The 26717-nt window shown below is 43.5% G+C and overlaps 1 protein-coding gene and 1 long non-coding RNA gene across 7 annotated transcripts in view; both read right to left on the reverse strand.

Annotated features, from left to right (window-relative positions):
- MYO1C (myosin IC) overlaps positions 1–26717 on the reverse strand; it is a 56602-nt gene that overhangs the window by 26881 nt on the left and 3004 nt on the right. The window contains exon 1 of one of the 6 annotated variants that reach the window (XM_035559022.2): positions 5099–5391. The exons of 3 other annotated variants lie outside the window; for them this stretch is intronic. In XM_035559022.2, coding sequence (XP_035414915.1) covers positions 5099–5116 — 18 coding nt within the window. In that variant the 5' untranslated portion in view covers positions 5117–5391. Of the gene's footprint in view, positions 1–4264; positions 5048–5098; positions 5392–26717 lie in introns of those variants that run through there. 2 more of the 6 variants (XM_035559021.2, XM_035559023.2) reach the window with 2 other exon arrangements.
- LOC118254058 (uncharacterized) lies at positions 23806–25547 on the reverse strand. Its single transcript, XR_004780583.2, has 3 exons — positions 25286–25547; positions 25117–25186; positions 23806–24498 (listed from the first exon to the last, which is right to left on the reverse strand). It is a non-coding gene; the product is annotated as an uncharacterized LOC118254058 (long non-coding RNA).

The raw sequence follows: 26717 nt of genomic DNA on the forward strand, positions 1-26717 counted from the left end.
TCTTGGTGCCTGTGGGCTTAGGAGTGCCGCTGTCTTCTCTTTCAAACTCATCTTTCCTCCCTAAAATCACTGTCCTAATGGTCACTCCTGCTTGGGAGAATACAAGCTGACCGTGGCCACTGCATTTCTTGAGCCCATCTCGAGGTACAGCTCCAAGGGACTCATTCCCACACTATTTTAACCCACTCCTTGCTTTTAATCTCTTCTCCAGAGCTGTCAGCACAACAGTGGCTCGCTGCCAGGAAAGGAAAAGCCGTCACTCCTGAATGGTGGGACCGAGCCAGTGCAATTACCAAAGCAGTGCTACTTCCACATGCCTTTTTCTTCCGTGTGATTACATTTTAGGAGAGACTTTCAGCTGGTGTAAATTGGTGCTGCTCAATGCAGCCTGCAGAGCCAGGTTTATGTTGGCTGATGTTCCAGCCTTTCTTTGTATTCATGCAACAGAGTCAACAAGACCAGAAAATACCCTTATGAACAGCTCCTAGGAGTACAAAAGTTACTGAGTTTGTAAATCCCTGACACAGTACTGCGAAGGTGTAAACAAATATTTTACTTTTAAACTGCGCGAAGTGCCAAAAGCATGATAAAGACTTTCCTCTGCTCAGGACTTGGAGATCCAATACACCTCGAAAACAAAACCCAAGGCTTTCTGAACTCCGCACAACAAGTTCCAAAGCACTTGAGTCACTCAGTCAGTCTGAGCACATCTGGGGAATTTTTCTTTTGTGAAGGAAGAAGAGAGAGGGCAACTCTTTGCCACCAGCACAGGAGCCCAGGGCCGACATGAACTGAGCAAGTAACTCCCACCACTGCTTTGTTCATGAGCTGGTCTATGGCTGTGCAATAGACTATATCCCCACATGTGTGCAGGAAGGAGTCTTTTATACCAAAATTTCCTAGCCTTGATTCCCAGAGGGATAACTGAGTGGCCAGTATTGACACAGCAATTTCAGACACACAAGTGCTGCTGACTTCTTCCTGGAGCATCCCTGAGCGACGCGTGCGAAAACACCTGGAGCTCTCAAAGTGAATGGTCTTACATGGAGCAGGGAAGCTTTATCATCACCTGATTTAGAAAGAAAAGTCGCACAACAAAAATGAGAGTTCTGCTTCTAAATCTATAAAGTATGTTTGTAATATTTTCCTCTGATGATGCATTGTCACAAACGAGCTCGCATCCATTCAGCGGAGCAGGAGACTTGCAGTACGCTGACTGCAGGAAGCTGGTGCCACATGGAAAGAGTCAGGCATCTTTTATCTCGGTATCAAGAGAAAGATGATTGATCTGCAGGTTCCAGAAATAGTTACAAAGCCGGGAACGGAAGAACTGGCAAGGACCAAATGCGAGTGGGAGGGGAAATTCAGATTAGATTCTAGAGGACAATAAGAAGTTCAAACCAATAATGAACTTCTTGTGGAGAGGTGGCAGTTAAAGCACATTTGTCTCCTGGGTTGTGTAACATTCTTCAGTGTCATGCCAAAGCTGCAGGAAGGAAAATAAAATTCTCCAATTTCTGCTCTACTCTACAGCCTGGGAAAGGGTTTGGACAGGGCATGGGCTAGACTGCAGAGCAGACAAAAATCAACTATTTTATCCACGGCCTCAATTCCTGAGGTGCGGAACGGGATAGCTTTTCTTTCCTTTTATGTTGAGAAAGCAGTAATGAAAGCAGCTAAGGTGGATCTGAATTAAGGGATCTTAGTCAAGCACTTGCTGCCTGCTAGTGAAACCCCAACAGATCGAAGTGCAGCCACTTGGTGCTCTCCAACTTTTTGCCACCCTGAAAATCAGCCACGCATTTTGGACACACAACACTCTGTTAGCCAACAGCTGGGGTGGAGAGAGCGTTCCCTGACAGACAGCCCCATGGCTCATGTAAAAATCCTCTTCAAACAAACACGTGGATTTGCTTGCCCTTTCTGAAGCTACCTGAGCTCAAGCAAGAATTTATACGGCACACATCTCATGTATTGGGCTTGTTTAATAATCAAACATTCTTTTTTTTTTTTTTTTTTTGGAATCCCAATGAGGAGTGCCATATTTCCCACGAAGTGGTAAGCTGTTTGGAGCAGGCAACTTGAGACAAATCAGGATGCTCAGACTGAATGAGATCAAGAACAGATAAAAACTCTGAGGACATGGACTAGCAGAGAAAAAGGGAACAACCTTGCAAAGAAGTTACCATGCCAGATGCTGCCACTCAAGGACCATTTATAGCAGAACGATTTTTTTGAGTCTGGCTTCTTTCAGAGCACTCCATCGCCAACAAAGGAATGTCTGGAGTAGGGGAGCACTTTGCCTGTGCTAGAACATGGTTCTCCCTCTCTGATACTTCCCTCCTGATCCTAAAACACATATTGAACAGATTTAACTATAGAATACAGTATTCCAAAATGATATTAAGGAGAGACAAGTGCCACTTCCTTGACTAGTTCCTGTATTTATTTTGAAGTCTTCCATATTTTACGTAGAGACAAGCTGGAATACATTAAAACATAAAATAATCAGAAATATAGGGGAAGCAAGCTTATTTTGCTCTTGCAAAGATTTGTTCTTACATCTGTTAGCAAACTGCCTAGAAGGTAGTTTCCCTATGTTCCGTCTCCCCCACTTTCCAAGCTACAGAGCCATTTAATCTCCCACCCTGAAATGAAAGCAGAATGGGAAATGCGAGCAATGTAATCACACTGTGTGTATATTTTAAGTATCTATTAAATGCATGTAGGTCATGGGGAGTTAAAACTGTGAGAGCAAAAATTTAATCTTTGAAAAATAATAACACAGGGTGTGGATGTTGCTGCAGTTAATTATTACTCTTAATATATTAATCAATGACATTTGACACTTGCAATATTTATAATAGTAAGAATTTATCTAAGGAGCTCAAATGTAAATTAGAAATGCAAATAATGATGGACCATAAAGCAAAGGAAGCCATGGAGATTTGCATGGGAAGCAGGTAATATTGTTTGTTGTGTGTTTATATTTATATTACATTTTAATTATTTTTTTTTTATAATTATATTTTCTGGATGATACTCTTTTTTTTTGGTGGGGGGTGTAGGAAAAAGGGAATCAATTGTTAGTGAAAAGACAAAGGTAATTTTAAGAACTGATCTGAAGGAAAGAAAAAAACTGTTCACCCCTCAGAATGGATGCCGATATTTCAATAAACAAGCTCAATATAAAATAGCAAGAAAAATGAATGAGGCAAACCAGAAAAATCACAAAGGCTAGAGGAGTGAATACACTGAATTTCTGTATTTAGGGAGCTGACGTTTTTGCTCCTGACCAGGTGGCACAAGCTGCTGGTAGCTCAGAGATGCTGCTGATACCACCTAGCAGTACCACCTGCGAGCTCAGGCCTGTGCATCCTACAGTAGCCACAGAAGACAAACAGATGACAAACATCAAGAACCAAAATTCGGATCTCTGCCTTCCCACAACACTTTCAGCTCAGTTTTGCCTTGACTTAGCTCAGACAGAGCAGGTGAGAGGGGAGCAGAAGCTCAAACACTGGCCTTCAGATGGCATGGACTGGCTTCCCTCGCCTCCCAGCTCAGAGTGATGGGGTGCTGCCCCCGTGGCCCCACTCCCTGTTCTTTTCTGACCGCTGCTGCAGTCCCCTCTAAGCGCGCACATCCTTTCATCTCGCTACAAACACGGCGTGACTCACACTGTTATTCTTGCTGCGCTCTGCCCTTCCCCGCACTAGACGTTCCCGGTTCCCACCTTCTGCGCTGGATTCCACACACCCCACACTGCCATTTCAGACCATTAAGGCTTTCAAAGATAGTAAAACTTTCCAAACAGAAGGCGCACTCCAGTGCATTCCCGGTGCACGAGAAGGGCACTTCCACACCCACATGTTCTCTCGGAGAATATCAACCACCACCCTAGACAACATCGCTGCTATCACGCTCGCATGTATCGCACCTAAAGAGCCTTTTTCTATATCTGCTGCTGGACACAGGTTTGCTGGCTCCTCCATGCCAGGAGAAATCCAAATACCCTGCTGTTGGAAGTAGCTAGGCAGGTCCTCCACGAGCTCTGTGCTTCCCTTCGTCTCCACGACTGCTTCTCAGGCAGCGGTCAACACTAAACTATTTGGGAAAAGATATAAGGATTTCTAGATTGAGCAGGGATGGGACACCCTGGTTCAACAGTTAGAGAGTTGTTTAAACCTCGAGACGGGTTGTTTTCAAACTTTCTCTTCCTAAATTTAGTAACTTTACCAATTAAAGTTTTGGACATTCTTACCCAGCCCAAATGCTGCATACGGTCTTTTTTTATAACGTTCCCTCATTCTTGACCTCGACATCTTCCCCTGTCAGTGAATTCCATGGCACAGCTATGCATTGCATGAAAACAATCTGTACATCTATCTGACAGCTTTAACTCAGCTGAACGTCCCTCTTCCTGTGTCACACCACAGCGAACAGAAGCTCACGGTCTGCCCTCACTGTCACAGTATTGTGTACGTCGTTTTTTCTCCTCTCTTATTCATCTTTTTCCAAGCAACAATCCTAATCCTCTCAAGCTTTTGCCACACGCTCCTTTTCCTAAGCTCTGGGTAGTTCTGCAATGCAGTACACAGACCCGGGCTTCCTGGTTGCTGCTAAAACATGGACAAAGTTTTGCTGAAGTAAATACACCCTGGAGGAACTGAGTGGCAATGAGTCCTTAAGCAGGTATTTCCTGCCATTCTCTGGGGTGAGAGCACAGAGAAAGAAGCCGGGTGTCCCTGGGTAGGACACAACCTATGCCCACCACCCTTAGGATCCGTTCATGCCCCTTCCACCCAAGCGAAAGCTCCACCCTTTCTTCTCCCCTGGAGCACTGCGCCGCTAGCCCCCCTCTCTTCCCACTTTCTGAACTCCCACCTTGGCTTCCACCTCCAAACATCTGTCTCCTGTTGTTTTTTTCGCCCTATTTCAACCACTTTCGCGTAACTTTCCGACTGAAGCGTCTTTCACAAAGCCGGCTCAAACATTTCATTTTCCTGCTGAAACCCTGGAACCTTTATTTCCCTTCTTCTGACTAGGTACGCATCTCAAAACTGCAAAAACGTCAGAAGAGTTCAATAAAGCTTACCGCGCCTCTGAACTTCATTTCTGCCTCCTTCCAGCTCTCACAGCACTTTCAGAGACTTGGTTTATGCTGCGGCATAAAGCAGGAATCTGAGGACAAGTTCTCTCTTCTGTCAGTTGCCTTATTTTTTTTTTCCTCTTTTTTTTTTTTTTATGACATTTCAGTGCAGTCAGAACTCCCTCCCTCCCACCAGCTCCTACTGGAGCATCCTGGAGAGGGCGTTTTACAAGGAAAGGGAGGGGAACTCTCCTCCCCTCCCAAAGAGGAGGCACACACGGGCACAGACCATGAGAGGCAGTCCAAGAGGAAAGAAGTCAGCTGCAGCCTGCAGGCACAGTCCCCACTGCCCAACAACGGGGAAAAACGGAAAGTAATCACAGACGATGGAAAAACTGGTGCAGAGCCCAAGAGAAAACCACAGCAAACAGGACAGGAAGCCATATGCTCTGCTACGGGAAATCTGTGCGCTGGAACAGCAGCAGCAGCATCAAGAGGGCTCCCCTAATCCTCTCCAAACTCACCCCAACCACAGCAAAATCTCCCGGGCTTATAATCACACTTGTGATCGTTCTCTCTGCAAATCAAAGGACCACAAAGAGTCCTGGGGTAAGACAGTTTGCCCGTCCTTGCAAGGACTTCGTGTATTTGCTCAGCAATATTTTATTCCCGAAACATTTTGAGACACCCACCTTCAAAATAGCCCCTCTGCACGGAGGTCCTCAAGGCCCTTAGCACAAAATAACCGGCTCTACCCCGTAAGACCCCTCCTTACAGGCCTTACAATCACAAGTAGCCCGTTTACCTGTCTCAGATGCCACCGGGGTTTGGTCTCACGTAAGATATTAATGGCCACAGCTACCCCAAGGCTGTGAAACCCCCCAGCATCCAGAGCTAAGGGCAGTTTGACAAAAACGTGCACACAGCCTTTGCATGTGCTTTAGGTGGAAAGTGAAAGGACAAGAGGCAATAGACACAAGCTTGGAAGTAGGGAAATTCCAGTGAGATGTTATGAAATAATTATATTACTTTTCACAATAAGAGCCGTCAAATACTGGAATAGGGACCCAAAGAAATTGTGAAACTCCATCCTTGGAAATACTCGAGACTCAACCAGACGAGGCCTCAGCAACCTGATCTAAACTGGCCCTGCTTCGAAGCAGGGTTGCAGAGACCAGCAGGTCCCTTCCAACTTAAACTATCCAATTATTCTGTTATTTCGCTCCTCGATGGCCTAAGCTTTGTGTCTATCCTGAAAGGCATTTCAAGTACAGCCAAGCAAAGCCAGAGAGCTGTTACAGATAGCACACTACCCTGGCGCAGGGCCCAGCCGAGCACAGCACCTGTCAGGTATTGCAGGTCACAAGCAGTTCACATGCGAGCGCACAAAGCTGCTGCCTGCCAGCTGCACTGGAGATCAGACAGACCCCTGCAGGAGGCGACTTCTGCCCTCAGCCATGTGATCTGCCATTTCCAAGCATCCGAAAAAATTAGTCATCCATTTGATCTGACTCGTGGCGGCTTGAAGAAGAGGATGGGTTTCTGTCTGGAAGTCTCACAACACAGATAATGACAACCTGCACAAGGCGCATTGCCACCCATTCCTCCTTTATACCACCCTTAACAGCCCCCCCTCTTCAAATGTTCTGTGATATGGGACTCTACAATTAGCCAGGAGCTACAAATTCAACACGTGTTTATCCAGAGCGTATAAGGCACTGCCCACACGCAAGGCAAAACACCTACCTTGCACCTGCAGTCCGGAGGTCTCCAACTTAATGTACCATTATAAACTCATCAGCTGAATTTTCAAATGTCACTTGCGCTAAATGCACACATCTGCACAGAGAAAACATCTGCACGGAGATTTATCCTAAAGCTCAACTTTACCCTTCCTGTAACAGGATTTGGAAAGTATGCATTTTGATAACTTAAAAAATAAAACACGATATATAATAAAAATTATAATCATGATAGAAGCCTTCCCCACTTAAAAGAAAAGAAATAATATCCTCCAAATTAGTCACATGACGAGGGAAGTGCGTTGTTCGGTTTGTCACCTCTGTTCACATCCGTACAGTAGTGAACCAGTGATGACAGCTGGTATTCAGTGTGACAACGACTTCAGTGTGATACCTACATCTCAGGAGTATTTGAGCTGGTGCAAGACAGAGGCTGCAGTCTCCTCTTTTCAGAAGACAATGAGCTGCAAGAAAGATTATATTCCCATTGATTTTGACACGATTCCTATGAATATTAGGGCTTGAGTTTAGATCGGGCTCTGTCATGGTGATAGAATAAAAGAAGAAAGCCAAAAGGAGTGGATTTCCTTTCTCTAAAGACTCTTTGGTCCCTAGGTGTGTTGGTCTCAGATTGGATGTGGCTGCAGGACCCCAGGCAGCATGAGGCGCTACTGAATAAGCCTGACTTCACTTACCTGCCCAGAACCAACATTACAAGCATCTCGGCTGCTGGATTGCATTCACAGACATCCACAGAGCAGTCACCACCCATACTCTGCAGCACCAAAAGGCAGGTTCTCTAAGCATTGAACAAGCAGAGCCATGAAATCATTCCCAAGCCCGACTGCTGCTGTTTCACGACCAGCACTATCTGGAGCCAGCTCTGCCCGTACGGTTTCAGTTTTTAACTTACCAAATTCTATTACAGTAAGGGTAAAGCCAAGCTTTAAAATGAAAATACATAAAGCGAAAAGCTAAAAAGTTTTGAAGTAAATCAAGTAAAGTGAAACAGGGCCATGCGTGGCCACTACTCAATAGGAGGCTATTTAAAACCCAAGAAATGAAGCCGATGTCAGTGGTTCAGTGCAGCACTGCTCTCTAATTAGCTCTGACCCAAGGCCCCAGCACTGATCTCAGAGATGCCGCACTGTGGTAATGTCGTTCGTCAGATGAGGAAGGTGCCAGCAGTTACAAGGACTTGTGATGAAGCCGGTATAACACCTTCTGAAGAGCTGCAGTGCCACCAGCTCTTCTGCCCTAATTAGATTCCAGTCTGAAAAATAACTCGTAGCACCTCTCAATCCCTGCACAACTCTAATTGCCGTGATTTTTATTCACTTCTGATCGTCAACAAACTGAGGAGTTACGTGAATTGTTAACGGAAGCAGCCGGAGGACACGTTTCAAAGGTGGGTTTAGTGTTGGCCTGCTTTGGAGCATTTATTTAGAGCTTTCATTTCATTGAAAGAAATAAACAATAATCCAAAACCCTGCTCAGTGCAGGTGCACAGGTTAAGATCAAAGGTAATCTAAGCTTTACTTCCCAAACTGAGCCACATCAGCCGTTACTGAATCACAACAGCAAGCCCTGAGCCAGGAGTTTTCTACCTATAATTAGAAATGTAGCCCGGCAGCTCTAAATCTTCAGGAGGAGAATGTCAGCTCTCCATTATCATTCGTCTAATCAGTCTAGTCTAGCCAAGCAACACAGAGGTCAGTAAAATTCATGTTTCAATTTTAAGTTATGTACCAGCATGGAGTTATCTTCACACTAGCAATTTCATCTTCCCCACTGTCTCCGCTTCCTAGCGATCCTTCTCAGAACACATCTTAAGCCTTAAAATGCCACCTAAGAGCAGAATAAACAAGTATATTCAGAAGTACATTTTTACGCATTTCCCTTGGCTTTCTTATTTTGTTTTTAATGCAGTGGAACCTGCATTATTTATAGATTTTGTTTTTCTCTAACCAAACTACTACCCAACTGTTGTTGGGTAAAACGCTCCTGCTTGTGGGTTAGCCTAAATTAGGAGGGAACAAATATTTGGAAAGCAGAGATAACCACCATAATTTTGATTTATAAGATCTTGATGCTATTAAGGTGATAAAACCAGGCTCTTCCTTTCCAGTAACAGAGAGCCCAGCCCTTGTCTGATTTCTGCTGAGGATGGCTAGCTAGCTCTGTGTCCCTACTACAGGCATAGAGGGATGAATCAAGTTTTCCAGGCCTCGCCAGTTAGAAGTGACTCATAGAAACCCTGGATCAGAGCACTGGGATTGCTCTGCTCGATGCTGATAAGCAGCTGATTCCCTGCATACAATTTCACATTCAAAGCAAGGGGACTGGAAGGCTTTCCTGTCAGCCCTGCTCCGACAGGCTCCCGGAGCACTGCGTGACTTGCTACGTTACACCCGCGAGCAGTGCTCTCCTGAAAAAGAGTTTGGCCCCGTGAAACTGGAAGCAAGCAAACCACAGTCTGTGCCTGTGCTGTGCAGTGCAGATTCTACCACACAAGATAAATCTGGAGGTAAGAGATTCAGGCTTTGGTTTATGCTATTCAGAAGACAATGTGGATCACATCTACATTAGTCCAAAAACAAAGGATCAAGTTCATCTATAAATGCATAGATATGTATTTTAAATAACATTCATTACTTCTGCCTTGCAAAAGAACTGCAGAATAACACACATTCCATAATTAGAAAGTACTTGGCAAAGATACCATGGGAAACAAACCACCCTAAACAGGCCAGGAATTTGAGAGACTCCCTCTTGCAGGTCAGAGGAAAGTATTTTGCAAAAAATAGAAATTTCTTTAACCTATCACGTGTGTCCTGCTGTCCACATTATACTGATTGAAAACTGATTAAAACGCCTCGCATTTTTAAGACACCCTATCGCAGAAACTGGAGGTTCTGAGAGACATCTGGCCCATTGCTTAGGAAAAAAGCTGTGTTCCAGCAGAGGACAAACGTCTGACCGCACAACATCTGAATAAATCAACGCCCTGCCAAAGAAGCAACATTAAATATTGTAACAGGCTTGATAACAAGGCAGAATCTCTTCCCCATACTGTTAGCTCTGCTAACAATCGCCTGGTTTCTACCCTCTTTTTTTTGTACTGATGCACCTCTCCTTTCCCCATGCAGGGTGACCAGATGTCCCCAAAACAAGAAGTTAGCAAGAGAAACCTGGACGTAGGACATTGGACCCTGGAGACACAGCATTCCTGGTCAGTTATGAAACTGCAGAGCCACGAAGGTTAAATCGGCAGCCTGTTGTACTCACTAAAGAGGTGTCTCTAGATTGCAGAGTTCCTTAATTTTACCACGAACTTGATGACATCACCACTTCTCTGAATCCTTGAGTTCTGTGTGAACGTGTTTGCACTGCTGTAGACAAAAGCTTAAAAATATGATAGGTGTGGCCAAAAGGGTTCAAAACCCAGAAGACAAAGAATATTTAAATTATTATTTTGGATTCTAATTTATGCTTTGTAATGCCTAAAACTGTCAATACTGGTTTTGTTTGTTTCAAGGAAGCTTCAACAGTGAGAACACTGAACTTCTCTTCTTCCCAAGCTTAGTCTTTCACAAATAAACAAGAATAATACAAAAAGCTGGAATATTACAGAAAATGAAGATGCTCTCCTTGGACTCCCACACTTTTCGCTGTAAGTGCTATTCACTGTTTCGATACCTCTGACGATAACACATTTGAAAAATGGCAGATTAAAAGCCCATATGCAGTACTCGTATTTAGGTATGGCTCCTGCACACACACAATAATTCAGGGTCTATGACGCGAGTGAAAACAGAAACTGGGTTAATGCAACAAATTACGATAATTTCTCCTTGTTGTTGTTCTCTGCTGAACCAACGAAACAGAAATGGATGACCGGCTTTGACAGTGACCATCAGAACAAAGTCCTACTTCATAATTACCAGATGCCCTTAATATGATGCCAGTTGGTCTCATGCATGTGGACACTCTCACCGCGTCGCGCTCGCATGTTGCCCTTTGCAAGGCTTTGTTGGGTGCTCTACAGGACTGCAAGGCAGTCGTTACTTTAGCTGATTTTACAAACACAACTTACCCATTCTGAATCCAGCAGTAATTGTTGAACTAACTTCAATAGCAAAGAGTTTCAAAACAACAGTTAATTCAGTTTGATTGCTTTGCCCTTACTTTGATACAATAATTTTAAGCAGCTCCCCTGCAGAGTCTGTGGCAAGAACAAGAAGAGCCGTTTTGACGGAGCTGTTAATACAAACAGCCTGACTCAGTTCAGCTGATGTGCATTCCTCACAACTGACTTTCTAAACAGTCACTCCCAGTGGCAGGACCTACATCTTCCTTTTAAGGGGAAAAATGTTTTCACAGGAAAAATTAAGTGTTCAAAGCCTTTACGTATCTCTGTGCTTCAGTGACCAATCTCTCCTTTAAAAATACCTCCTTGTTGCACACTCAACAAAAACAACTCCTTCCTTAGCATAAAATTGTTCCTCTTTTTAACCACAGCCATTAGCTTTTTACAGATACGCTGGTAGATCCAGGTAAAACATCCTATTATATTATTTTTTACACGAGCCAACATGGAAAAAAAACAGAAAAAGAAAAAGCAGTTTTCCAAGGCATTAGGAAGACTCATTTTGAGAGACAGAAAAATGGCTGAGAAAGAACAAGCAAAACTTACAGGCTGCAGACAACGCTTTACAGCTCACACTGGTGACTGACAGTTCCTATTCCTTCAAATTTCTTTTTCTGCATTTCTGAAAAGAGTCTTAGTGTTAGAAAGGGATTAAGATTGGAAAGCAATACAAAAATTTCTTTTTCTACCGACACTAGATAAGAGAAGAGTGAACAGTGCTGCTTTGCCTGCATGTTAGAAGAAGGAAACAGGATTTCCCTCTGCTACTCCCTGAACAAGGTCCCAAGGAAATGTTTCTAATAATAGGAAATTACTATATAAGGCCAGATCAGCACTAAACTGTTTGCAGTCTGGAAAAGAAGAACATACAAGTGTACTGAGCAGAGACACAGCTGGCAGAGCAGGGCTCTTCACACGTCAGTATTCTCCAAGAAGGCAGCAAGCAGTAACCTATGGCTCCCCTCCGCAGAGATGGGCAGTATTTAACCTGTGACTCCTCTCTCCTGAGCAGAAAGAGGCCTCTCCCACCGCCTGAAACAGAAAACTAAGTGTACGAATTAGAGCTGCTACACCCTTTTTATATCACACCCCTGCTTTTTTTCATGTGAGGAAAAGGATAGACAGAAAAGACTGAAATCTGTAAAGTAACACCTACAAAGCAGGGCCGAGCACATCTCTGATACAGAAGGGGCAGGAAAAGACAGGGCCTGTCCTAACACACGATGTGGCCAGCAGTAATGCAGAAGAGGACAGCTCCCCTACCTGCCCTTCCTGGACAATAGATCACGAGTTTAGAGTACAAGTTTGCTGCCCCATTTTATGAACTTGTCAGCTCTCTTGTTCATTTTGTTTTAAACTGTAAAGGTGTTGGGCACCTGTGGAAGGAGCCATTTAATTTACTTTAATTTTCAAAGCGTTCCCATATAACTGTATCCATTAATATCTTGCAGGCCAACAGTGTCAGCAACAAACAGTTGTACATAACTACAAGCCACGCACATACATCTCAGCAAAACTATCGGACTCATTTGTGCATAGAGTTGTAATTGCAGCACCAATGCACGCTTCTGTCACTTGAACAGATACAAAACCTGCAAGCCCAGTTAAAAAGTTTTTCCTCCTTGTAAAAATGAAAGGGAGTTCCTACAACAAAGCTCGGAAAGACCTGAATTGGATGAAGTGATATAACACGAACATTTCCCTGTGCTCCCCAATGAGGGGTCTCTCTCCCTCTGTTTTGCCTTTGGGTAAGGCCAGAAGCTCTCAGCTCTCAGCTCAGAGAAGCATCCTGAGCATCCACAGTGTGACACAGCCCCTGAGCTGCCATGGAAATGAGTACAATGCATGTTCCCAGACAGGTTTATCCCCAGACTTCTTTTCTGTCAGGAATAGATGTTTGTGACAAAATGGATAAATAATTTTGTACCTGTAGGCCTGCTACCTCCTACTTCTCTCCTGTCTACAAATGCAGCCCCTGCAGATTTGTGCAGCTTCTAGGGGAACGTGGAGCCAAATCCCTGCCAAGATTTTCAATGTATTAGCTGGTACGACCCCCTTGAACTGAAAGGGACAGTTTGCTGCAGCAAAGTTAGGCTGAGCACCTTAAAAAAAAGAAAGCAAGGCTACCCTTATGAAGGACTCTTTGCTGAGAAAGTAAGACGAGTTTTGACAGCTGGAGCACTGTTCCACATCACGACATCGGGAGCTTTGCAATCCTGGTGAGAACAAGCTGAGATTTACAGCCTCTACGCTGTTACAGAGGATTGCTCCAGTGTAATCAGGCTCTCGGGTACATTCTTCACCAGTTGCTCACACCTTGCCCTCGTCCCCATGCTACCTGGCCAGAAAAGGGTGTATTAAAGTTTCCATGGCATATAGCAATTCTGTCCCAGGAGGACGTTTCATATTTGACTTATATTTAGGGACATCTTGATTTCTGAAGACTTTTAAACTGACCTTTAGTTTTGTGTCCTGTTAAATACTTCACATTCTTGCCTGCATGGCAAGGGGGGAAACCAAGAGTGGGCAACAGGCAGTTTTTTTTTTCAGAACTGGTGCTTATGACTTTTAGAGAAAATGAACTACAAAACTGTAAGTTTCAGATTAAATAACCTTATGCCTCTTTTCTGGTATCTGAAAGTTAATTTTGGAAAACAACAACATTTTGGGAATTAGCTTTCTGTGCATCTAAGTCCGTACAAAGTCTCATCTTTAAGTCTGGACCCTAACACTGTTGTTTTCTCTACTTATTTTTGGTACAAAGTCACAGGATACAGTCAGTAACTTGTTCGTTCAGTTTCAAAAAGCCTACTCCAGGAGAAACAAGATATTTGAAGCTTTTCCTTTTGGTAAGGTCTGAATAAAGCTATTGTTGAATTCCTAGTCTGGTGTCAAAACCGTAACTTCTCTGCTACGCAGAAACTGGAGCACAGGTAAATCTTGATTATATTAAGATTCCGGTGTCACAAAAGTAAAGGTGAAATAGCTGAAAGTTTCCTGAAACGCACGGGAGAGGGAATCACATGTGGAATATACTGCCTGATTTTTATTTTTTACTAAAATAACTTGTAGATGAACGATGCCCCAGAAACTACTCTTACTCCCCACTCCTGCTAGCGTAGTAACAAAATGACTGGTATGTAAAGTTTATCGTAGTGACAGGATTTATACATTAGCATAATTTGTGCCTCAAGTTTAGGGAAATGTTGACGTAAGCACTTTCATATTGGTACAATAGCATCTGTCATAGGTTTGTTCCACGTAACATCTATAGTTTCCTTAAAAAAAAAAACAAAAACAAAACCACACCAATTTGCAAGTATTCTGTGACATTTCATTCTGACACCAGAAGCAGGTGAAGCCTGAGAGAAACAACATTCTTATTTTCCTTCTGGGTGTGACTCTTTAGATGAAAACCTAGCAATGCTGTGAGCAAACTACGAACTACCAAGCGGAGCCAAGTTCCATGAGCCCAGAAAAAGGACACATTCAATCCTGCAGACATTCAAACAAGTGGAGTAGTTTTTAATTTGATGATTTATAAGCGCAGAGTTTACAGGCACAATTTGTACTTCCACGACATTTTTCCCTCTGTCCCAAACTGACTTTGCTGGCCTAAGATAGGCTGTTATTTTGGGATAGTGAAAGCTTTAAAGTTCCAATAAGACTATTAGAAACACATATGGTACAGAACTTCTTTTATACCCTTCTTTGTAAGGGAACAAAAAGCATTTGGCATTTGCTGTGATGGCATAAGTCCCCTACAAAAAGTTTGAGGAAAGTTTCAACAACAGTCTGGAGTAAAACAAGATTAGGAACCCAAAATAAGAATCTCCACTGATCTGTAGAAATTCCAGATTATGCTAAAAGAAACGGCCTAAGCAGTTTCCAAAAGCAGACGAAAGAAAAGTAGACACACAGTGCAGACTGGCTATCTGGCAGGGTGTCAGATTTGAGGCCTGGCAGCTAGCGGGAGCACGTGGGCAGATGATATTGCAGCTGGCTTATGTCTGAACTGCTTCCCTTTACCCCGTCTCTTCTGTTGCTTCTGAAAAGAAGGGGAAAAGCCACCAGATGAAGGGTATTGTCTGAGGTAATCTTCTTCTGGCCAGTCTGACAGTACCCCAAGGCTTCCACTGGTCTTTAATGTTTTTGTGAATTGCAAACACTTTTATCCTAAACCAGGTATATCTTCACTTAGTAGCAAATAGGGAATGATGAGTTGCCATCATCTTGGCAAAAGTATCCCAGGATGCCTGGAAAACACAGACATCGTTTCATTTCGGAAGGATATCCTGCATCCATTGGCATTAGCTTGTACCCATCAAATGATCCAGAATACTGTTTTCCAACCTTTTAGAAGTTTATACTCCTATTGAATCAAAGTGCTGACAAATCAAGATTTTTTTGAACAAACTAAGTAACTCACACAGACATTAAAGAGAAGAATCATTGGCTTGCAGCTTAGAAGTACGGGGAATATCTCATCTCCATGACATGGTTTCAACTCTGCCCACACTGGAGGGCTCCCCTATCCTGCTCAAAGCATTTCCAAAAGTTTCTGCTTTATCAAGGACATAGATTTAATCAAAACCAAAATACACAATAAAGAATAATCGGGGGGGAGGGGGCTGTTCCTTTGCGGTTCTCAGGAATGCAAGTTCCACATCTGGATAAACACAGGCCTACGCAGTGAATAGAAACATTCATTTTCCCCCCTTCTTTCTTTCTCTCTGATTTACCTATGGACCTACATTGGGCAGCTGAAAACCAGCGGCAATCCTGCTGATGCAGACAAAGTTGGCAGCCATAGGCAGGCACAGGTCATTTTCTGTACAGCTACCATATGAAAGTAAACTTCTTTTGGTGATTTCCAACTCAACGAGAGCTCATGGAGGAATTCTCATAGCTCCTGTGACTTGGGTATAACTACCGGTTGTGACAGTTGAGACATTACTAACAATAGAAACTGTCCCACAGCACCATCCTGTTCTCCATCAGGAGATGAGGACCAGCACCCCAAGAGTTGGAGGCAGGAAAGGAGAACCATCGAGCTGTGCTGATGCAGACAATGAGCACATCCTTAGAAAAGGCCAAAAAGTTAAAGTTATCTTTCTGCCTTCAGGCCACCAGTGGACTGGAGCCCCTTCCACGTAAGGCCACGTCGTGCCAGAAGTGCACAGGTTTGGAGATCTCATGGAAGTTGGATAATTTTGTTCTGATACTATCTGACCAAATGCTGCTGTCCATGGCAGCCAGGACAACAACAGGAACCGTCAGAAGTCTTATCCTAATGTGAAGGGAACAACTTTGTTCCTCTGATTCTCTAGATTATCTAGGTCTCCCTGGGGAGAGGAGAGATCCACGGCCATGAAGGATTCTGATCTCCACCCTGAAAGGATAGTCCAAGAGTCTCAAGAAAAGATATCTTCCATATAAAATCAATATACGTTATCAAAGCCCATAATGTAAGAAATCCACACAAAATGCAGGTAGCAGTTTCACTCCTGTGTCTGAATTCTGTTTTTAACAAACCTCAGGCAGTGCCAATGCAGCATCGTTTGCTGCTGTAGCAACATGAGCCCAGCCTCAGCCACTGTACTATAATGAGAGGAGACTGCAAAAAGATGAGAGCTGATATGGTGCTCACGGCATGCCCTGCATTAGCCCTGCTTCCCTGATACCAGTAGGAGCTCTGCCATCAGCTTCAGTTGTGTTGGAGTACACCTATGATAGAAAAAGAAAGGGTTAACCTCTTTCAAATCAACTGAAGAGAAAGAAAAGCATCAAAACACGAGGGTTTGTTTCCAGAGCTATCGTTTGAATGGCTGGACTAGTAAAACAGAAGGACGCGGGGAAGTTCATCACTGTAAATTATTGATCTGCTGCTTTCTAGACATTGAAACTGGTAATTAAACAAAGAGTAAAAAGATACTTCATCAATTATAGAGGTGTCACTTTAAATTACACTTGCTCCAGGATGAATAAAACACATGGGTTAAATGCTGCAGGTGCTTCTTCATGTCAGCTTGTCGTTCAAAATGCTCACTATGACACTGATAATAATTCTCTTATGTCACCGCTTCTGAGCTCTTTGTACATATTGAGCCAGATAAGGGAAAACGAGAGCTTTTGTTTCACCAATCTTTTTCACATAATGTCCTGAAAGCACAGTCCCATGGTCAGGAGAGAAGATTTGGAGCTGCGATCAGCGGGATCCCTTTTCTGCTCAACAGGCTTAGTTATATGGCCATAAGTCAAGGCCACAGCCCCTGCGAAAACAGCCCTCCCTGAAGAATCAGGCAGAAGAAAAGTTTTGTCTACAACAGCAAACTGAAATGTGTGAAGTACTGGGCAGCCATTAGACACTGGTAGGTCTTTCTTACGGGTTTTAGAAAATATATACACATACAGACTCTGCAACCTAAAATAACACTGGCAAGCTGCTTCTGAAGGAATAAGATGATGACATCTGAGATACCCTTTTAGCAGAAATCATGTCACAACCATCACTGTTACTCAAATTTGATTTGTGACACTTTTTTATGCCAGGGTGCATGCCTTACAGCATCAAGCTTAAAGTTACCTCAATTTCACGTGTTAAATGTTATAAATAGGTACAAATATATTTGCTTTAATGCTCATTTTGAAACCAAATCATCATCCAAAGAAGAGCTTGTCCTTCTTGCATTTGGTAGCACAGAAGCACTCTAGAACCACTACTACAACTCTCAAAGGGGTTTCACTCCAGGAAAGCATTTATTGAAGGCTAAGTTCATCAAGCGATTGAGACAGGTCAGGGAGAATAAATATTCTAAGCAAAAAACTGCATATGCAGCATAAGCAGATAGCTTAAAAGTGCATGCAAAAAAACCTCCAACAGGTGGACACAGCTGGCATCCTTCAATGAGCAGAAGCAGCAGTGAAGCAATAATGCTAGAAGGCAAGAACAGAGAAACAGAAGTTGCTGATGGAGCAAGACGATCCTAGAAGTCAAAGAACTTGTGCTTGCCGTGGTGAAATGTGGAAGTAAAGGGATACCCAGGTGGGAGTTCGGCATAGAGAGGAAAGAGGGACAACTGGGAAGCTGAAGGCAATCATCATCTGTTGGTGGAAACATTAAAAGTGAGAGATGAAGGTTGGACTGTGTAAGTTTCATGAAGAAAAGAACAGCACCTCTTGGTAGGGGGACAGAGAACCAAAGAGCCGAGCTGACTCTCCCTACCGCTCCCCAACTAATGAGGCTGAAGCACAGGGAGAACAAGCTCTCTTGTGGGCCCGATGCCAATTGCTCTATTAAATTTTCTTTGCCTGTTCTAAGGAGTTACACAACGTAGGGCTTTATTCATAAATGCCTGATGGCGTCCTGTGTATACATCAGCTTCTACCAGCAGAACAGTATTTGTGGGAAATGTTAGGAAGAGTGTCTAAGAGAGATAAAGCCTTTGAGTTGCAGACAAAGCTGCCAGCCCTCATTTCCAGCTTGTCGGAGCAAGTCCTTCTTGAAGTCAGCAGCCTGGAATGAAGAGAATCTGGCATTTGTGCATGTATGTATGGTTCAGTCAGGGCGGAGGGGCTGACTTTAATCATACTTTCCACAATGAGGGGGGGGGAGGGGAAATGTGGCAAAATACAGCAAGCGATGGGCGTTATCTGCCATATATTCACAAATTCCCCCTCTTGGACTTTGTATTTCAAGACTGACCTCCTTTCCTGCTTCCACTAGCCCCTAGAGAAAAACTGGAAGGGGCAGCACACAGAACTGGAATTTGAGAGAAAATCCTTCACATTCTTGAGATTCCTGGGGTCTGTGATAGGCAGCACAAAGGCAGCACACATTTGTCGGGTGATCCTAAAAATTCCACGTTCTGGAGAATTACTGGAACAGCTGATAGGTCTCAGGAGTGATTTCGTGCAGGTACTACCCTTCCCTGAAAAGCTTAGCCCCACTATTCCAAAATGCATAGATCCAAGTGCTAACCCAATACTGCCTCTGCAGCTCCAGGTTGCCTGTTGGGTGATAACTTCTAAGTTTAGTAAGCACATTTTAAAGCTGTTTATTTAACTGTCTTCTGCCAGAATATCTCCTTTCTGGAAGAAGAAAAAGGAGAATCAATAGAGAAAAAAAAATCAGTCAAAGAATATGGCCTTGCAGCTAGCAATTGCCAAGCTTTTTTAGCTTGTTTTGAAGCCTGTTTAACAAGAGTGCTAGTATGGTATCAAAAAGGAGTGAAGCTCCAAAATAGTTTAATCCAACTGCCCACTACTGTGTTAGCAACAATACTATATAAAGAATTCCATTTAAAACCACTTCTACTCTCACAATAAGGCTACAGTCCACTAAATCACATGGAGCTTCAATTCCATCTAGAAATAGCCTCTTGAAGTTTCGGTCGTAGGATGGCATTCCCAAATTTTGTTTACTTGGGTGCCACTACTGGTGGTGACAGCAATAGCAGTTACAAATTGCAGGAACCTGCACGTATGCCCAGCAAGGGCACATGTCCAGATCCAACCTCTTGCACGAAAGGTTTTGGCAGTGAAACGCATTCCTTCTCCCTTACCCTTTCTGTCTGCGTCGATTGCAACATCACGCTCAGATACCACAGCACGGTAACCTTGTGCTACTGTCCCACACGTTTACCTTGCCAAAGAGTCCCCCAGGGCCCAAAAGGCGTTTGAAGGCTGAGACCTGTTGAAGAGCAATGCAGAAGCAGGTGTTCCCCCATCCCCAGCTGAGCAGGGTGACCTTCCTCTATGCTAGGCTCCCACAGCACGGACTGCCAGCTAGCGAGCATTACTTCCACAAACTGCAGTGCTCTGGGAAGCAGCATCGTGGCTGCAGAGACGACAAAACACGTGTTGTCAGTGCCCAGCTGGACCCCGGCTTTGAACCTCAGCCACTGCGTTCTGCCTCTTGCCTGAGCTGCACACAGACACCAGTTCCTCTTGGCTCGGTGTCCACGTGTTACTGCCCTGGCAGCCTGCACAGGATTTATCAGCGCGCCTCTGTTCCCGACCTGATACCACGTTAATGGGTAACAGCAACACAGGCGCTCCGCGGGCAGATGGTTACTGTACTGCTTAGGGGCTGTAACGACTATCACAGCTTGGGAATCCCCGGTGCAAGCAGTGGAGTGGAGACAGTGTATTGTATTTGTAAATATTAATAAAGGCAATGTTTAAAAGACAGCTAATTGCCATTTATGTTCTGAGCAGATGGCCCAGCTCCATCTCCCCAGACTAGAAGGTTTTAGTGCCAGGCTGCCCACACACCAGGGCACAAAAGCCCCTGGGTATGACTGCAGAAGATTCTAGTACAATAACTTTTCCTCTCTGCTACTGACTTCAGGGATCCAGAACCAGAAACATAAAAAGGGAATGGCTGAACAAGCCATCTCTGCCACAATGATACATTACAGACACTTCTACATGAACATAAGAACATGGAATGTGTCCTCTGAGGCGCCAAAAGCTCAGGCTTAGGCTGCTGCACATTGACCTACACATCAGTGTGCTGTAGTTCATCCCTTGCCCCGAGCTGTGCCTGTCCTGGCCCCCACCCTCCTCTGTACCGGGACTGACGTTTGTTCAGCTCTGCGGTGAGAGTTCAGGGACCTAAAACATTTTGTTGTTGTTCTCCAAACTTTGTTTCAGCAGCTTCACCGAGTCTCAAATGGATGCCAGTGCAGGTACAAGGGAAGGAGTAGAGAACTACAGAAAACACCAGTTTAAATAAAACTTCCTGTGAGCATTAGCTTATCTTAGGTACTGGGGGAATACATCTTCCTGCCATATAAAGAGTACTTTATCAAGAGTGATGTGAATGAAGCTCTAAGACTGTGTGTTTGCTTAGCCCCCTACCCTTTATACGTACGCATGCCTCCAAATGTTTAAAACCTTGAGAAGTGATGCACGTATATTATCATCACTAGGAGCCTCCAGACAAGCCCAGGAATGACACTAGAGGCTACAGAGCCGACAGCTGTGGTGCCCCACAATCAGGAAATCAACAATATAAATTACCTAACCCGACACGCGTGGGTATACACGCCACATCAGATTTGCCAGCAGAAATATGCCTGGCTAATAAATGGGGCTGCTATTCAAGAAGACAGCGAACAACTGACACTTTTTGGCAGATGCCTGAGAAAGGAGGGATGATGCCGCTGGACTCCATAACCATACAGGAGGGCAGCAGCTCACTTCCCACACCCATCGCTGCCCATTACCGACCCAAATGAACCTTCCCATGCCCTATCAATCGGCCAATCTGAATCCAGCCCACACTAAACACTGACTGATTTTTATATTCTTGCAAGCCCTGTGTCACATTTGTGTTGACTAACCGTCAGTTTAGATAAGTGGTTTGTAATTAAGACCATTTGGTTTGGGGCCAGTGTAAGTGCAGCCAAAAGAGCACCTCCAAGAGTTCAGCACGGTGCTAGAGAGGTTACCAGAGAAATTCACTGCTCTGAACAGAAGGCCGGGTACCAGGCTGACAGCTACTTTGAGACCATTAAACTAGAAGTTTCCTTTCCAGCTTATCCAAAACTAAAAACAAGATTTGTCACAACAAAATTTTTCTTCTGAAAGCAAAAGCCTTCTTGCACACTACTTCGAATATATTTCTTTCCAGGCACATGAATTCAACCCACAGCAACACTGATTTTCTTCCACTCCCCATTTCCACTTGGGTGGCCATGTGATCCCTTCACAGAGGCTACTTCTGAAATCAGCACTTCACGCAAAAATGTGTTCTGTGACAAACAGTCAAATTAACTGAAGCCTCTAGAAAAAAGTAAACAGTTACACGAGCACAGCTTTTGAGTTCTGTCGACGTCAGCCTGGACATAGTTCACATTCCCATCCTACACTGAGCCACTTTGAGGAATTTTCCTCCCAGTGCAAGTTGAGCTAAGGAAAGAAGGAAAGCGGTTTGGATAACAGCAGCTGCCAGGTAAATATCTCTAAGGCTTAAGGTTGGAAGGAGCTGCCCTATGTCCCCACCGAGACACAGAACCATCAGAGCAGAAACAGACACTTGGCAGCTGATCAGGTTTCAGTTTAACAAGAGCTCAAACATCCCCTTTCTCTCTACAGGTGTTTTTTTTACATGCAGAGCTTTGCATCTCTTGCAACATTTCCTCTTCACATGGTGTCCTCATGGCCAAGCTGCCAGAACAGCAGAGAAGCCCTCAGCCCCAGCACTCACTCAGGCTCTCAGCACCACGTATCCTCTCTTCTGGTAGAGCCCGCTGGCACAGCTGAAAGCTTTTCAGGTGATCGCTGTCTACAGCAATCTCTGGGAAGAACAACTCATCTTTGACTCTTTTTTCTCTTTTGCTATATTCTCCTTTCCTTTTTACTTCCTTGTATCAGGACACGATTATCTCAAAACAGATTAGTTTATACTTGAGACAAATGTCTGAAAGCTTTACCAAAACATACAAATGGCCTATAGCCATTAACCCATGCGTTCTTCAATTATATCATGCAAATAGAAAAGACAGTGTGCCTGCATTATCATGTAGTCACATGTTTTCCTTAAGTGTTCCAGGGACTCTATAACACACCTGCTTTAGAAATAGCTCATAAAAGTGCATAAATTATCCCTTCCATTATCCCAAATTACTCCTAGCTTTCTCTACTCCCTGCATAAGCAGTCTCGAGAGCATTGTTTTTCTCCTGTGAATTGAGGAGTCATCTTCTTGGTGATCCTAAAGGATAATATTTTAATGCAGCCAACATCTGACAAACAGAGCTGGTGCTCATTGTTACTTCTGTAATGCCCAAGATTTCAAATAATTTACAGAAACACTTCCTGCTGGAAACAAAAATTTTAAGTGCTGAAACAAAGTGCCACCTGAAATGGTAAGACAGCTGGGATACGGGTATTTGTCCTGAAGTTATTACATACAGCTGAGCTTTAATTTTCTTCAGCTCTACTGAATGCTCTGTGGATCCACTTCTTCAGGAGGTCGCAGAGACATAAAGGAGAACAAAGTAAGATTGGTCTGATCTATGTTATAGGCTTCAGCCAGCAGAAAATTTTCAGATCTCCCAAGGTTTATGTATATGTAAGATCCCTATCCAATAAACAGTGCCTCACCTGGATATGTGCAGACACACTTTGACTTCTCCACCTACACTCTAGCTGACCAGAAACAAGTTCGCTTCCATCCAGACATCCTACAGTCATAATAGCATGAGTTTTTGCCCAAGGAACACACCAACTCTGTCAGTAACCCAAAATCCCACTAGGACTCAGAGCACTGTATAGTTAATTGTGTTAACTGGCGTACAAAAGCAACACATGAGAAATTTTGACATGGCAAAATCAGAGCAATGCTTTCATAAGGGGTGATGCAAAACCCCACTGTGCTTGTTTAAACAAACATCCATGTTCTAGCTTTGCTAACAGCTCCATAGCTGCTGTTCCCAGTTACTATCCACCAGCTTTCCGGACAGAACATCAGCAGGATTAAAGTTAGAAATGAGCCACATTCCCCCACAGTGCTGGGATCAGGCACACAAAACCATACTCTGTACCTCTCTGTATAACTTCGTTTTGATCCCTTCCCCCAGGTTCAACAAATCCATGCACAAATGAAATGGGGATTTTGGAAGTCCCATATAGAATATCGGCTCTCATTTTCATATGAGTCCCTAAGTTTCCCTTTTTATTTTCAAACAAAGCTGTGGCCAAAAAAGCTTGTGACATTAGGAGAAATTAAAGATATATATTGTGACTACAATATTTAAAACGCAGTGTTTGGTTCACTTAAAAAATATGATACGTACTTTTTTTTTTCTCCAGAAATGTGTAATAGATTATAAAAGTAGCTCTTTGTTTACATCTTACTGTGCTTCTAGTCATCATATTGCTGCCTACTGGTCATCATATTGGTCTGTATAGTTGCAATATATTTGAATGATGTGGTACCCAGTAGCTCTGAAGGAAAAAGAAACAGAACTGACCACCAAATTCTGAAATGTATAAATTCAGAAGACGACCTGAAATATCTCCATGTGAAAGTTACATTTTAACAGTCCAAGCACTCTTCCCACACTGTCCCTTCATGCGCGAGTCAGGCACGCTTAGCTGCCCCCACTTCATTCCCGCATGAACAAACCCGCGGACAAACCCTTTTATATTGCATTGTATGCACTTGGCGCCGTTTATTCGGTACACTGAAAAACAATCGGGCACACAAGCCCTGGTTATTTTAATATTAATAGGTGCAATGGGTGTGTAAGAGAACTACCTGTAAAAGCCATGAGAAAATAATGTGCTAACACAAAACAGCAGGTAAGCAGGCAAGAAAAGGCAAAGAATTATTCACAACTGAACTTCAGTGCTTGTATAAATTGAGGCAGAAGAGTATCTGTTTTGCTATCTAAGTTCCGGTTCTGTCAGAGAGAATTCCTGGTGCAAAGGTGTAACCTTCCCTCCCAAGATGCAGAAGGAGCCACTGTGAACAGCCTCCAAAACCCCAGGAGTAGAGAACAACCTGTTATTTAAAACAATGAGATGTGTGGACAGAGAACAAGGCTTTCTGGTCTCTAATTTGCAAGATTCAATAAAACTTCTCTAAAAAGAATTTACAGTAATTTTGTGCCGTAGTCTTTTCTCTTCTTAGAGCAGCACCATTGGATACATTAGCATTTGCTGCAGATAAAAACCTGAACTGCAGAAATACCACACATAATGCAACATCGTGTGGTGTTGCGAATACATATCCGTTTCTGTTTTTTAAAAATGTTGATTATAGTGTGCTGCCTTGTAATGTGTGGAACTGCATATTTCAGTTATTAAAGTTAGCAAACAAGTCTGGCTGTTGAAAGTCATTTCCCTGAGTAAACAATGACTCAGTGTGGACTGTATAATGTAAAAGTTATTAGTTACTGTTAGCAAGTTTAAAAAACTCAACTCATTGCACTATACAAAGACATATTTCAGAATGGAAAATAGCTTTCCTCCTACTTCTGTCGTTCCAGTTATACTGTTTCAGTGGAATTTAATTTTCTAAAAAGCTAAACAGATCACTATCTCCTTATTATCCAACTGGACATTGACTTATCTGGACCTTTCAGCCATGAACAATAATCACAGTGAGAGCTGAATTTACCTTCTTTTCTGTTCTCAGTTCTTCATTATAACTCTGAAGTAAAGGTGATTCTCTCTTGGACAGGAATATCCTAGTTAGACCAGGCACAGGTGGTGATGAAAACAAAGGTCAAGACTATATAATACTGAGCATACGGTAACGAAGGAAAAACATGCAATCATGAGCTCACCAAAATCCTCTGACAAATACCGGTCTCCAGCTGAATTATAGCTCCTTCAATAATCCTCCCCTTCATTAGCAAAATGGCCAAAGACACGATGATTGTCAGCTGGCATAAGGCACCACAGATCACTCTATCTAATGAAAGGCAACCTCAGCTTCTAAGACACAAAGGTTTCCCTGAAGTCTTAAATTCTCTCCCTCCAAAGGCTGTTCTCCAGGTATCAGTACATACCATCTCAAAGATCAGGGCTCAATCTCTAATGTAACCTTTTGTAAAGGTGAAATCTCTGGTCAGATACAAGCACACTACCAGGAAATAAAGTCAAACATCCGTGGTAAACTTTTGCCAGAAAAGCACCTCAAAAAAATTACTGAAAGCAGAACGTAAAGGTCCAGCCTTTCAAAGTGACTATAAGATAGCAGGCTGAATGCCATTGTAACTGTGTTCGCTCTGCATGCATCTTTTTGCATGACCGTGATTTTAGAAAGCTCCTTTTTGGAGGAAAAAAAACTGTTTCGGGTGGCAGGAGTGTGCTGGTTTTTTCTTTTGTCACCCAAAGACTATCCATTACCTGGGACAACTCAGAACACACTGACATAATATCCACTTTTTTTTTTTTTCCTGCCACCAACATTTACACTGCCTATTTGGTAACAAAGCTTTCCAATAACACGCTAAAAATCTCTGTCCATTTATTACCAGCTGCTGAACTGAGTTACAGGAAGGGTGGTGGCCAAGCTGGACCAAGGTCAAGGTGCCAGGTACTGGGCTGCAAGTGGCCCGGTGAAGAATGGCTAGCTAGTCATTCACACGGGATCAAGTTCTTTCCTAAGAAAAAAGCTGCCAGGTGAAGGTACCCGTGTGCATGAATGACACAGGAGTTCTAATTATTAACATTTGTCATCGTCCAGTACCGGCATTTAATATAGGACAGACTATATTGAAGATGTACATTAAATAGAAAAGGCACTGGCCCCGCTGTTCCTTGCTGTATTGAAGCATATTTAAATAATGCAGGGTAAGACTTTAAAGGATACTGGAGCTTTCCTCCCCCCGCCGCCCTTCAACAGACCATGACTCAGTGGCAACAAATTACTTGAGGTCTGTCCACTCAGAATCTTGTCATAAACTTTGTTAGCATTTCACACTGCCTTACGCTGCTTGCTTACAGCTCTATTAATGCTTTCTGGGAAGAGCTGGCCACCTACCCCACTAATGCATCAACAAATGTGAAGTATGCAGAGCAGGATGCAAACTACGTAGCAAGAAATTTTCCAGAGAGATCATTCAATGCAGACAGAGGCACAGTGAGCACGGCTCCCTCCAGGCAGAAAAATAACTACGCTCAATCTCACAGGGAGACAACCCATGCAAACCTCATCCACTAGAAATGATAGAGGGTTAGATGTATGGTTTTTAATCAAAGTCAGGGATGGTA

Source organism: Cygnus atratus, chromosome 20, assembly GCF_013377495.2.
Source record: "Cygnus atratus isolate AKBS03 ecotype Queensland, Australia chromosome 20, CAtr_DNAZoo_HiC_assembly, whole genome shotgun sequence".
NCBI classification, from domain to species: Eukaryota; Metazoa; Chordata; class Aves; order Anseriformes; family Anatidae; genus Cygnus; species Cygnus atratus.